Here is a 13,722-nt window from a genome sequence, read left to right on the forward strand (position 1 = left end):
GGGTTTCAATTTTTAACCTGGGGGGGGGGGGGGGTGACGGACAGCTAGGCTTTAATCTTCTTCCCAAAATTGATTATGTCTGTATAGTGATCATTTTTTCAATTCATTTACTATCAAAGTACTAACCAGCGTATGACCCAGGGTCTATAATAAATCTCGTACACAACTTGTGTAAGCTATCTGTCAATACCTACTAATCCACATAATACTCTATTTCGCTCCATCTTAATATCACGTTTATATTACGTGTTAATGTCGTCATTTATGCATCACTATTGGACACTGTAATGTATGTCTGATTGAATGATACGATGACGAGTAGACACAATAACAGATGCACACATTATAGGCGTATATTGGTTTTAAGCACGTTATTTACTACAAGTTTATTAGTATTATCCATTTCGAGGTTGCACTGTGGTACTTTAGTTCATAAATTAGGGTTGGAGTTCGAATGCCAGGAGACACTTTCTACCATTTATGTCGATAGTCTTATGTCATGCGCCTTGTTGACGTAACTGGCCAAAATTGGTTTTTAGCAGTAAAATTCATGTTGTACATTGCGATCGAGATACAACGTATCTCTTCTCCAACTTATCATGCAGCAGCTGCACTATACTCTCCATTTAAAATTATTCAGCCATGGCAGAATGGCAGTAGAGTATCGATTCTTTGCTTACCGTTCTCCATGATTTAGTCATACTCTACGAACGTTGCCTGACCTACCAACACCATGGATACCGAGCTGGTGTCACTCTACACATCATGGAGTGACCTGTTCTCCAGAATACAGTACAATACGGTGTGGAAAATGTCCAAGGAGTCCAATCGCATCGCCACTATACTGTACTGTAGTACTTGTAGACGTAATATGGTATATTGAAAGGCACATGATTGATGTTAAAGAGGATGAAGAGCAGGTTTCTTGACAGATTGAGCGCACCTACTTTGCACAAAGGTAGAACGTTGGAGAGATACAATATATACTGTGTACAAGAGGCGATTCCTTGACGGAACAGAATACAGTAGTACAGTATACTGTACTGTACGGACTGTAGAATAATGAATTAATTTCTACGTAGGCGGCGACCATGTGATATCACTTACCCGGTGTACACTGTACAGTAGACTGGAATGCATTGACGCACGTAATACATCTGTATCGTGGTTGCATTGATAACATACAGTGCAGTTGTAAGCATCTATTCACAATATTATTGTACGCTATACATTGATGCACATACAGTACAATACATCTGTATCGTGGTTACATAGATAACATACAGTACAGTTGTAAGCATCTATTCATGATAATACTGTACACTATACAGTACAGTACAGTACAGTACTGTACTGTACAGTACATTGATGCACATAAATAACATAATACTGTACACTGTACATCTGTATCGTGGTTGCATTGATAACATACAGTACGGTTGTAAGCATCTATTCACAATATTACTGTACGCTATACAGTACAGTACATTGATGCACATAATACATCTGTATCGTGGTTGCATAGATAACATACAGTACGGTTGTAAGCATCTATTCACAATATTACTGTACGCTATATTATTGGATAGTGGATGCTTTCGATATGTTGATACCGTTCCATTGAGACAATGGGGCAAAACACACGGTCAAGATATTTATTGGCAAAACTACTGTACTATTCCATATAATTAATTAGTCCTATATAGTACAGTAGCACTGCCATCAATGAACAATACGAGCTGAAATATTCAACGTTTAGCCTGTTATTTGCAAAATTTCCAAGTGATTTTACTACTATCTAGCTAGACTTTCTAATTTCTGTAGGCCATTACTACCGTGGGTACAGTCGCTCTTTTGGAGTGGACAGCGCTTTGGTTTGCTATCACCATTGATAGACGAATCGTATTCAGTCGGCGTCAGCTGCGGTTAACATCGTATCTGACTTCACATCAACCACTTCCAAAATAAAACAGTTTCTTCCTGGATAGGATAAACAGCCAGTAAGTACCTAAAAGTGAATTACAGTTTGATTCTTGTTTGGTCAATATTGAATGGATCAAATGATCCAACTGTGTCGGTAATCATGGCCTTCAACAGACGATTTTGTTTTGTCTTAATCGTTACTAATTACCTTGACATGGTCAATAGACGAGGTTTATGCTTATCTAAACTAGATATGGGGCCAATGTTGATCGTTATACAGCAGGTTATTGGCCCCTAAAATGATGCCTATCCGATACTGCAATGATCTCAAAAATGATCGAGTAGCCAGGTCTACTCTAACCGGAATTCGATACGATTCCATCTACGGCTGATAGAAGATTTTATTGAAGCTTATCCGTTTAAAATTAAAGCATCGACACAAAGCACTGACTCTATTTTCATAGTACACAAACCCGAATAATCTATTTCAACATGCTGCACTTGAATCATCATCATCGTATTATGCTGAATAAATTGTTTGTGATAGTTGCAATTTCAGTACTGATCGAAAGCACTGTACTGTATTTTTACAGAGCGCATAACCTGAATGATCTGATGCAACGTAATGTGTTTTAGTCATCATGATGATTATGCTGTATTATTGTGGAAGAGTGATGTTTCTGATGGTTGAAATTACAGTATCGATACAAAGCCCTTTTACTGTATTTTTATAGAGCGCACATGCTGAATGGTCTGATCTAACAAAGTGTACTTTGGTCATACTGATGATTGTATTATAGCGATTGAGTTATGTTTCTGATAGTTGAAAATTACAGCATGGACAGAAAGCCCCTTATTGTATTTTGTATTTTTATAGGTTACAGTAGCAGAAAATCAGAATGGTTTCATTCAATATACTGTACTTTAGTCATAATCAATAATGATGATTGTATGATAAGTAGCTTCAGGGTCTTTCGTGCAAATGCACATTTATACAATCGTATAGGATGCGAGAGCTTGATACTTACAACATATATCCAATTTCCATCACTCTTTTTCTTGGAGGAGTTCTGCCACTGATCGTACTCAATGTTGTCCATAGGTGTGAATCAGTCTTGCCAACAACCGACGCACGCCGTGAAAACGATGCATTTCTAAACAAGTATCAATCGGGACACTGGTGGTCTGCTTTGGTTATCCTTCGTCCAGGCTTGAAGTAATTGGATTTAAGACTGAGTAGATCCTCGTACTGGTATGTTAGCTAAATTGTATGAGCGATTCTAATCAATGATTAACCAACTTTAACGCTGCATTGCTGGTGATGGAATTGATGCTAATTGAATAATCTTAGTTCATACGTATTAACTTATGCTGTTCTGTGTCATGATAAAACTAACGGGATTTCAACAGTAGTAATAGGCATTTGCAAATGCCGCTATTACATTCAAAATGGATTACTGTATACAGTAGCATGATGCGGATCCTATCTACGTTATACTACAGTCTAGATTTCATAATACCTTTGTACTGTCATTGCAATTCGGTAAGTATGCGAGTATCTAGTCTCGTTAGCGATGCTGACGCAATATCCTAGCAATAAGAAAGGCCATCAACTGTTAATATAGTCAAATAAATTACGTTGCAGTACCTGTAATGTCCATTATAAATGCTAAATGTTTTTAGCTACAGATTAAATAGTCCAGTAGATTATGTTACAGTAACATCGACTGTCAATGCTGCATGTTATTGTCAACAGTTCAAATAGTTCAGTATATTATGTTACAGTAATAGCGATGGTGAGTGCTTAACCATGGTTTTAATCTTATGTCTCCATCAAGGTTACTCCTAAAAGAAACTATGCTTATACGTAAAAGTAGTAGACGCCACTGCTACTTTCTAATCAACTGGTTATTGTCATTTACTGTGATAATCCTTCTTAGTATCAATTTATATGTTACACTTTATGGCAGTCCATTTAAAGCGTCCGACGGTAGTGGCAAATTTCCTATCGATGACAATATCAACTTAAAAGTAACAACCCAACCAGTACAAAGCAAAAGTTTAATTAGTCCTTCTAAGAGGACGAATAATCACAACCAGAAAAATCCTCACCCTTCAACGGTACATTCTTGCAATATCCCTTATGAATGTAAAGATAATGATTTAGCATTAAGTATAACATCAGGTCCTCGTCATGATTCTGCTCGTATTTGCGTTAATGGTAAATATTACATCGATGCAAAATCGTCTACTCGCGGTTTTAACGTAGTTGTTATCAATCCTGCCACAAAGTTAGTCGTTGATTCACTTGCATTCGATATTTATGCTGGTCAAAGTGGTGCGCTAGTTGATTACATCAACAAAGTCACTCCTGGACATTTTCTTGCAATGGCTACGGCCGATGATGCTTTCTTTCGTATATCTGAAGAGGTAAAACATGCAATCGAGCAGCTTGGCAGTGTCACTATTCACACATTGAATTTTAGAAGTAGCTGGGTATTTGTAGGAAGGAAAGGAAGTAAGGGCGCTACGCTGTTAGAAGAGATCTCTCATGGACTTCGGTATAGGTCTGGAGGTCCTAAAAGCATTGCAACTTGTATACCTATTGATATTGATATGAAAATGACCAATATATCATTTTTTTGCGAGAATCATTCAGAGTTTGATGTACTTTGTAAAAAGAAAACTGTTTTCATACCGCCCAGAATAGGAACTGGTCCAGTCAAAGCTTCAGCTAAGCCAGCGTATAAATTACCAATTGCTATTATCGCTGGAAATCGCCCTTTTTACTTACAAAGGTGTCTTGAATCGTTACTTCGCGTGCCTAATATCGATCGTTCCCTTATTACAATCTTCCTCGATGGCTTTGTAAGGACACCGGCATGGATAGCAAATTTATACGGAATTCGTGTCATTGTATATCCAAAATCGACGACCACTTCCAAAAAATCGTTGAAATTACGCAAATTCGATCAGATAGCGGTACATTATCGAAGAAGTCTGGGAACACTATGGGACATTTACCCACAAAAATCATCGACAATTATTTTAGAGGAGGACTTGGTTGTTTCACCGGACATTCTGGATTACTTCTCTGAAAGTTTACCTTGCTTGAAGGCTGATAATAGTATCTTAACCATTTCTGCATGGAATCCTAATGGCTATCGAAGTTCTTCTTTTAATACATCTCTTTTGTATCGATCAGATTTTTTTTCGGGAATGGGATGGATTTTAACGCGAAAATTATGGAATGAAATAGCTCCAAAATGGCCTTCCTGTTGTCGTGGAGTAAATTGGGACGACTGGCTGAGATTAAGCCAGCAACGCCGTGGTCGCGATACAATTTATCCTGACGTGTCACGTATCTATCATATTGGAGCTGAAGGAGTAAATAATGAGAATTTTCACAAACTACATTATAAGAATCAAATTTTGAATACGATAATAGGCGCAAAGCTACGGAATGTAAATAGTGTTATAAAGGCAGAATATGACAAGGAAATAGAACGTATACTCAAGATTGCTACACCTATTCGGTATAGCAGAAGTAAGAAGAAAAATGTTTGTGGTCCAAGCATGATACCCAACACGTCTGGGAAAAATTATGCAATCTATTTCTATCAAAGCTCGCTTAATGACTATAAGTTTGGAAAGGAGTTGTGCGCTTGTTTTCAATTATGGGACTCAGGTGGAATACGTGGATTGTATAGTGGCATCTTTCGTTTTTATAATAAAAAAAATCATGTTATCGCGGTTGGAAGCCTTAGTAAATTTGCTAAACGCTTTATGCCCAAAAGATACTCAAGTGATTGGTTGTCTGAAACTGCCACTAAAAGTAAAAAGCCATCGTAAGATTCTGCCAGGACATAAGCAAACCAAACGAATATGCGACAATACTGTACATAAATGAGATTTCTAGTATCTACAGTAGAGTAATGTACTGTACAACGGGATCGCTAGTGTACAGCAAACCTTAATTTACATCGATTTCAAACTGTTACTGCAATTCTTCCACTGAGGTATCTATCTATTCTTATTTCGACTAGGAAGAACTATCTACATTGTTATTGCAATCATGCTTTAAGAAATTGACAATGTTTTCCCTGCTTTACATGTATACTTATACTTACCCATACTAGTATATATTACGTAAAATGGCGCATTACGAATGCGAGTATTAAGATGATTAAATTGTAAATCAGTCAAGAAAAATTATGACCTATATAACTGTCACTTTCGACGATATGATCCTAAATATAAAACACCTAGTAACATGTAATTTTATAATCATATTTATTTGGATTACATCACATCAATAATAAAATTTTGTCATGGCTACACACTACACAGTGTATAGTTAGGTTATGTTTGAAAATTCAATTCAGTAAAGCAACTATTGATTATACGCGTACTTCATGTTTATACGATTACATTCGACATCCTAACTTAACGAAACATATTGACTTATCGTATGTTAAATGTAAGCATAACGCTAATCGTATAGTTAGCAATGTTGGTATACAGCACAAAAAGTGCGTATGATGAAATGTAGCCTATGCTTTCCATTCGCAAGGATTTTAGTATTGCCTATTTGGACACTAATATACTACTCAGTGCAGCGCTGCTCTTAGCCCACTTTACAATATTTTACACTTGGAAATTTAATAGATCACTAAAATAATTGAATAATAACACCACTCGTTGTTTGCATGCACACAATACTGAAGTGTAATTATTAATTCATTTTAATTAATTATAGATGCTTTTGCAATTCGAAATAGATAAAGACTCTCCAATAGTTCACATATTACAGCAAAACAACATATATATATATAATTAATATAATTATTCAGGCTTGCATAGGTACCATAAATAAGTGTACTATTACTAAAGTCTACAGACAATATTGACGTATAAGAATAAACCTCAAAAGCGAAGAGGAAGTAGACAGTACGGGTATATTTACTGTAGTTAAGGATTACTGGGCTACAAATATCTTAGTTTATACCGTCATTAAAGTACTGGTTGTTCTTTCAAGCCCAAAAGTAATCTTACTCGCTTTCGGTTTATGGAAGGATGCAGGATAGCAGGTCTGGATAATAAGAATTTTCGCCTTGCCAAATTGCCTTCTGCTAGGCCACCATTGCATATCGTCCATTAGAGGACTGTTGTAGTGTATATTGTACTAGACATTCGAAGTATCTACAGTATATATACGCAAACAATAGTACTATGCCCTATAGTAACCATATAACAATAACCTACACCATGCTGTTGGATTCTACACTACTGCTGTATGTATTAACGATATCAAGAGTATCCGATCTCGGCTTTCAGTTTCTCCTACAACGCCTTTGCAACCTGTACCTAGGCAGGTGCTTTCTTACTTCCTGTAGCGCCTTTGCAAATATTGTACTTTAATCCTTAAAATAACAGTTGCAGATTTGAAGTCTTACTACCCGCTCAAGAAGACTGTTTGCATTGCAGCCTTCACACGTTACCGTGTATAGTTACAGTTTAGACGTGGATTACTTGTACTCTCTATCTTGTATACAGTATAGGCAGGCATTTGTAGTAAAGTCGATCATAGACGCCCAACTTATATGCTAATACAGCGTTATTGCTTTCGTCGACACTTTAGTGTGCAGCAGAAAATCATGACAAGTCCAGCATCTGGTACTGCTTGTTCGTCCGCTATTTCTCGAGCTCTTAGTTTTAAATTAGTAGCTGAATGTTCTACTAGTAAAGCAAGAGCATGCTTAATAACGCTGCCAAAGTGTAGTGTGGAGAGCCCAGTTTTCATGCCGGTGGGTACTAAAGGAACAATGAAGGGATTAACATCCAAACAGTTAGAGGACATTGGCTTTCAAATCATTTTAGGAAACACCTACCATTTAGGAACTAATCCGGTTAGCATCATTGAAAACCACGGATGTGATCATATTGCATAGACGAATTGAAATCTACTGTATAAATAGCATTAATGCACGGGAAAATCCAATTTTGCATACATAGGGACCTGAATTAATGGAAAAGGCCAACGGATTGCATGATTTCATGAACTGGAAACGATCTATTTTAACTGTAAGGCATTTTTTGATAGAGATTAGATGCTACGTAATAGTTGGTATATATACTGTACTTCTTTTATCTTTGTTCAATATGCGTTTATCATTTAGCTACTAATATTGCCCTACGTATTTGATTTGTGGATTAATAATCGTAACTGACACTGTTATGGGTGTGTGAGAATGTGAGATACTTCAAATATGTCTTCATTATAATACGCAATCTAGATCACAAATTGGAACAGTTCTCGTTGTACCAACTAATGCTCGCCTTATTCGCGACATACCACGCGCTTCTTAGCTTACTGATAATTAATAGATACGATTTGAAGAATCCTTACTGTAACTGTAAAATGGCGACAGTACTGATCAAATATTATTTACCTACAGGATCATCAAATATCATGATATTAACGTTTAATGTTTTGCTACTATCCTCTAACCCTTACCATTGTACCATTTAATCGTGTCTGGTATCTTTTGGATAGGACAGTGGTGGCTATCAGATGGTATCGCTGCTAGATTTAGCTGAAATAACTGAGGTGAGAATTGATAAATGAATGATAATGAGATGTTACGAATCTAACTAGTAGGAGTCGTGACAATTTAAGAGACCTGTAGTGCCATCATTTTAAGTAAACGCTATAAAATAATTATAAATTATTATATATTGTAATTTCTGCCATTTTTCTATTGATTTCTAACGATTAGGAGGGAGTCAAATTTGCATCACCATATTCCGATGACATGTTACTATTAACACCAGAAAGATCAATTGAAATCCAGAACTCGATAGGCGCTGATATCATCATGCAATTAGATGATGTTGTTGCGAGTACTACTGAAGGACCAAGAGTTGAAGAAGCCATGCATAGGTTGGAAATAACATGTATTATATTTATTATTATCAAAAAGTGATGTTGGTTATTATAAGAGTTGTGCTATAGTATGTTTGATTAAAACTACAAATTACCGATCGTATCATCGCATATTTACACACAGTTTAAATCTATGATAATAATTCAGACAGCCCTAATTATACACTTGAAAATTTTTCTGGCTTAGTACATTATTGACATCTATAATAATACAATTATCGATAAAGGAAATTCCTTTTAATAAATTCTTAGATTTATAGAGAGAATGTTACCGTTTAATATAGTATACATACTATTTATTAGTACATTTTTGATCTGAATTTAGGACAATTCGATGGCTGGATCGATGCATAACAGCACATAAAAATATGCATTGCCAAAATTTATTCTGTATTGTACAGGGTGGGCTAGATATGGATCTTAGACGCAAGTGTGTTGAAGGTTAGTTTTGGTTTTAATTTCAATGTGATCATTGAAGTGTATTTATGTGATGTTAGGGCATTGAATAATTTCATCGATAATCTTATGTTTACTAAGTTTGTACTTTTCCATTAGAAATTGTTAAACGAGATACACCTGGTATTGCTATTGGAGGTTTAAGTGGTGGTGAAGACAAACAAGTATTTTGGAAAGTTGTTGACTTATGTACTAGTTTGTTACCTAAAAATAAACCGCGATACTTAATGGGAGTAGGGTGAGAAATGCAGATCAGTTTAAATCCTTTATTATTATATTGTATTTGAATATATCAGAACTATGGTAATACTAGGAAAACAAATATGATATAGACCTATCCTCTGACATTAGATACGCCGTAGATCTAGTGGTATGCTCAGCTTTGGGTGTCGATATGTATGATTGTGTATATCCAACAAGAACGGCAGTAAGTTATTTATAAGTTTAGTCAAAGCTGAATATTTTCACGTTATTCTCACGATAAATATTATCGATACAATGTTATTTTGCAGAGATTTGGTACAGCTCTTGTACCATGGGGACAGTTACGATTAAAGCAAAGTCAATATTCCATGGACTTTGACCCTATCGATAAAAATTGTCCATGCCTAACATGCAAGACGTATACCAGAGCTTATTTAAATTCAATAATTAAGCAGGAAACAGTTGCTTGCCATTTATTATCCATTCACAACTTAACCTATCAGGTGAAAGCCTAGTAATATTATCATCATATTTCAACTAGATTAATTTCAGTAATGTGTTATCGCTAAAGATGTATTAGTTAACAACAAAAGTAATTAAACTGTTGGCGTATAGTATACATTACAGTTTATAGCGAAGGCAATATTGCAAGGAATAAAACCTATTTAAGCTACATTAACAATTTGAGCGAGATCTTGATGATGGAACATCATGCATCATGATCACCATATAATTAATTCATTCATATCAGCTTCAGCTGTATAATAGTAAATTGTGCATTGGTATCTTTTTCCGTTCACTAAGCCGTGCAGTATCAATAGGTCATACTCATAAATAAGTAGATTGAATAATTAAGTTATAACGAAAATGAATTTTTTATATCTATTGCGCTGATTTTAAAACTCTTACAAAAATAGACTTTGGCAGTATTTGTATACACTAAACTTTATTTCTATTTCAGAAACAATTAATGGAGTCAATAAGAAAGAATATTATACAAAATACGTTCCCTCAATTTGTTAAAGACTTTATGAAGGAAATGTTTCCAGATGGCAACTATCCACAGTGGGCAGTAGATGCTCTAGCATCAGTTAATATACAATTGTAAAGATGCACAAAGATGATAAAATTTTCCCATTTTTTATTCAATTTGAACAGAACAATTTCAAACTAGTTTCTACGATAATATAATCGTAGCAATTTTACATGGAATATGCGATGAAAAAGCCAGAGATATTCGAATGCAGTCTAACATAGCCTAATTTTAATTACATGATTTACAGTTAGCTTCTTTGTTAAAGTACACGTACGGTATGTACGGCAGCGTAAAAATGGACTTGGTTCACAGCACTATGTACATTATATCTTATTCGCTTCAATAGCGAAAATTTTCGTTATAAAATGTAATTAATCAATTTATACTTTCATAACCAAAGCAGATTGGAAACAATGGAACCCTGACTGCTTTTTAAATAACATTACGCTTATTGCAGTATACGTGTATACTATGTACTATGAAGAGAAATAAAATGTTATTTGCAATGATTTTACAGCGGCTCAAACGTTCATTGTGCAATCTGACAACTTTGCAAATAAGATCTTACATCTGATAGGAGAGGAGTATCACTTGTAGTAACAGCAAGCTTTATTTTCGATAACTACGAAATCGTCATACAAAGAGTTCGATTTACGGTACTCTACATTACTATTTTCACGAATAATTATCATTTGTTACTAGATGACTGAAAAATTGCAACGATTGTTAGGCTAAGATTGCCATCAATATTTTCTGTCGTTGTGTTCTAGCTACAGCGGAGCTCATGGGCATTTTCAGCAACTGTCCATTATCGACTAGTTTTTGTTGATTCAAGTCTGTAAAAAATGCACAGCACCAGGGCTATCCGGCTGCAATGATTACTGTCAAAGATACAAGATACAGTAGATGTAGGCCCCCTAGTCCACGTACTCGTATAGTTGATTAGAAGCGGTCATTATTAAATGATTGCTTTAGAATTCGCTTTTCTTCTTCCACATAGCTCTTTCCTCTAGCAGATTGTCCAAGATCTCTTTTTCTTTTTTCTCTTTGACGATAAGTTATCGCTGCATCAGAAGTTTTTCTCTTGGTTGGAAATTTATCATGGGCGATATTGGATGTTGTTGGTTGATTTTCCATCATTTTCGAGCTCTCCTTATCAAGGTCATTTTCCGTCGTTTCTGCATTGCTTGATGGATCATTGGTTTCGGAATACTTTACGGGAGCTGCAGAGACTACGTTAGGATTACTTGACATTGGCCCACTAATAGTAGGTACTTTTTTATGCATAGCTTTGGCACTACTGAATACTTGATCACTAACTATTTCCCAATTGATTATATTATAATAGTCATCATCATCATTGCGATAAAATGATGGTCTGGTTTTTTTAGATAAGATGGCTTCTGGATCTGGTAGGACTATCCCTTTAGCAGTTTTATTGATCGATGCGTTATCCTCAGTAGTAGTAGTCACAGTCGATTGGCCAGGCTGAGATTTGATATTTTCATCATCACTATCAGAGCTGCTGGTGTCGTCATTTGCAAGAAATGACAGTGGATCGGAAGCTGGATTACTAGCGGACATGTTGGCTTGAGGTCATGAATTGAATATCAGAGTACTCGTATTCTACTGGTAAATATTACTAACGGAGGTAATGATGCTAGCAATCAAGTACACCATCTACTAGAGGACACGTTTTCAGATCACACGCTGAATTAATTATAAATATGGCAGTACCCTTATCATCTGAAATTATTCTTATAGAAGACTAACGATAGTTAGGGAGCTACCAGTTTTGGATTTCAAATGAGCGGGCTGATTCTGATCGATAGTCATCGACGATCTATGCAGTTCCACTATTGCTATAGCTACCCGATGGTGAGATTTGGAGTTACTGAACACTACTGCGCATGTGGATTTTCATCTGAAGTACAGTGTCCACTTTGTATATAGCGTCTCGCGTACTTTAATTGATAATTACCATGAAAGTAAACGTTATAGATGCATTTTAATGACAGATTCGAGTGAATGAACTCTTTCTCTATCGACTGATATGAAATTGATTCAAAAAACCACAACAATTTTATCCATTTTTTGGCAGAAAAATGATCGAAATTAGCCCTTCCACCGTTTACAGTGTACAGTATACAGTGTAGTGTATCGCAGTTTCAGCACGGTCTACTGTACAGTGTACTGTACTGTACTGTACGGTACATACAGTACTGTACAGTACTGTATTGTACAGTATGTACTGTACCGTACTGTAGATTGGATATTACGAGGATGAATTGAATGCTTTGTTGCGTTCAATCTTCTACAACGTTGTCGTAACATGGCTCATGCTGTACAGTAATATCGTAGCTTATTGCCTTGCATTGTACTGAATGTGCTATAGCAGTTTCAGCCATACTGTTAAGCAGTAAAATAAAAATGAATTACTAGATGCCTTATTAGACTACTGCAAACGACAAGTTCTCAGGCGTGTCGAGCGTATTGTACTGTACAGTACAGTGTACAGTACACTGCTTACAATATGCACTGTAGCGTACGTATTGTACACTGTACCGTACTGTACTGTACGTTCCACCTTTGATGGTGATTCGGCCTGGGAATAGTCCGGTTCGGCCTGGGAATAGTCCGGTTCGGTCCGGTTCGAACCGTTATGATCTACAGTATATCTCTAGAATGGCTGGGCCCTTACTTGGACCGTGACATACTGTATTGTACTGTACCGTACTGTACCGTTTACTAGCCTACCTGCCAGCTTTTACTATGACATCATGTTTTCCTGACGGTCATAAACATCAACATTTTCAAGCAGCCAAGTTGACTGCCATCTTCTCCTTATATCGATCTCGTGGACCTTCTTTCGATCCTTCTTTCAACACCAATTCAGTAGGAGAATCTCCATCTTCAGTATCGTTGAGGTAGATTGTTTCAAGTCATTCGAGTCCTCTAAAGTTTCTGTGCGCCAACACGATCAAAGCGATTATTGGCCCACCAAATTTCAAGGTACAGTCAACAGTTTTCATTGCATGCTTTACATGGACTTGAGAAGCGCAAAACATGGAGTATGTTGTAGCAACGGTCGATCATATCCATCAGTTGTAGGCAAGGAGTATACGTATACAGTGCACTCGTAAGCTTGAAAATATTC

General features: G+C 36.2%; 3 protein-coding genes across 3 annotated transcripts; 2 read left to right on the forward strand and 1 right to left on the reverse strand.

Annotated features, from left to right (window-relative positions):
• Positions 1–3,780: 3,780 nt before the first annotated feature.
• Positions 3,781–5,775, forward strand: TRIADDRAFT_21462 (uncharacterized protein; the record flags this gene model as incomplete). The annotated part of the gene is made up of 1 exon (XM_002109332.1): positions 3,781–5,775. The coding sequence occupies one exon, from the start codon at positions 3,781–3,783 to the stop codon at positions 5,773–5,775; it is 1,995 nt and encodes a 664-aa protein (XP_002109368.1).
• Positions 5,776–7,580: 1,805 nt separating this feature from the next.
• TRIADDRAFT_20956 (uncharacterized protein) lies at positions 7,581–10,637 on the forward strand (the record flags this gene model as incomplete). The annotated part of the gene is made up of 9 exons (XM_002109333.1): positions 7,581–7,832; positions 7,939–8,007; positions 8,480–8,533; positions 8,703–8,866; positions 9,195–9,310; positions 9,425–9,563; positions 9,677–9,752; positions 9,838–10,032; positions 10,491–10,637. 9 exons carry the CDS (start codon positions 7,581–7,583, stop codon positions 10,635–10,637), a joined length of 1,212 nt encoding a protein of 403 aa, XP_002109369.1.
• Positions 10,638–11,507: 870 nt separating this feature from the next.
• TRIADDRAFT_53329 (uncharacterized protein) lies at positions 11,508–12,149 on the reverse strand (the record flags this gene model as incomplete). The annotated part of the gene is made up of 1 exon (XM_002109891.1): positions 11,508–12,149. The coding sequence occupies one exon, from the start codon at positions 12,147–12,149 to the stop codon at positions 11,508–11,510; it is 642 nt and encodes a 213-aa protein (XP_002109927.1).
• Positions 12,150–13,722: the final 1,573 nt, after the last annotated feature.

The sequence above is a fragment of the Trichoplax adhaerens genome, genomic scaffold (assembly GCF_000150275.1).
Source record: "Trichoplax adhaerens TRIADscaffold_2 genomic scaffold, whole genome shotgun sequence".
Lineage (NCBI taxonomy): Eukaryota > Metazoa > Placozoa > Uniplacotomia > Trichoplacea > Trichoplacidae > Trichoplax > Trichoplax adhaerens.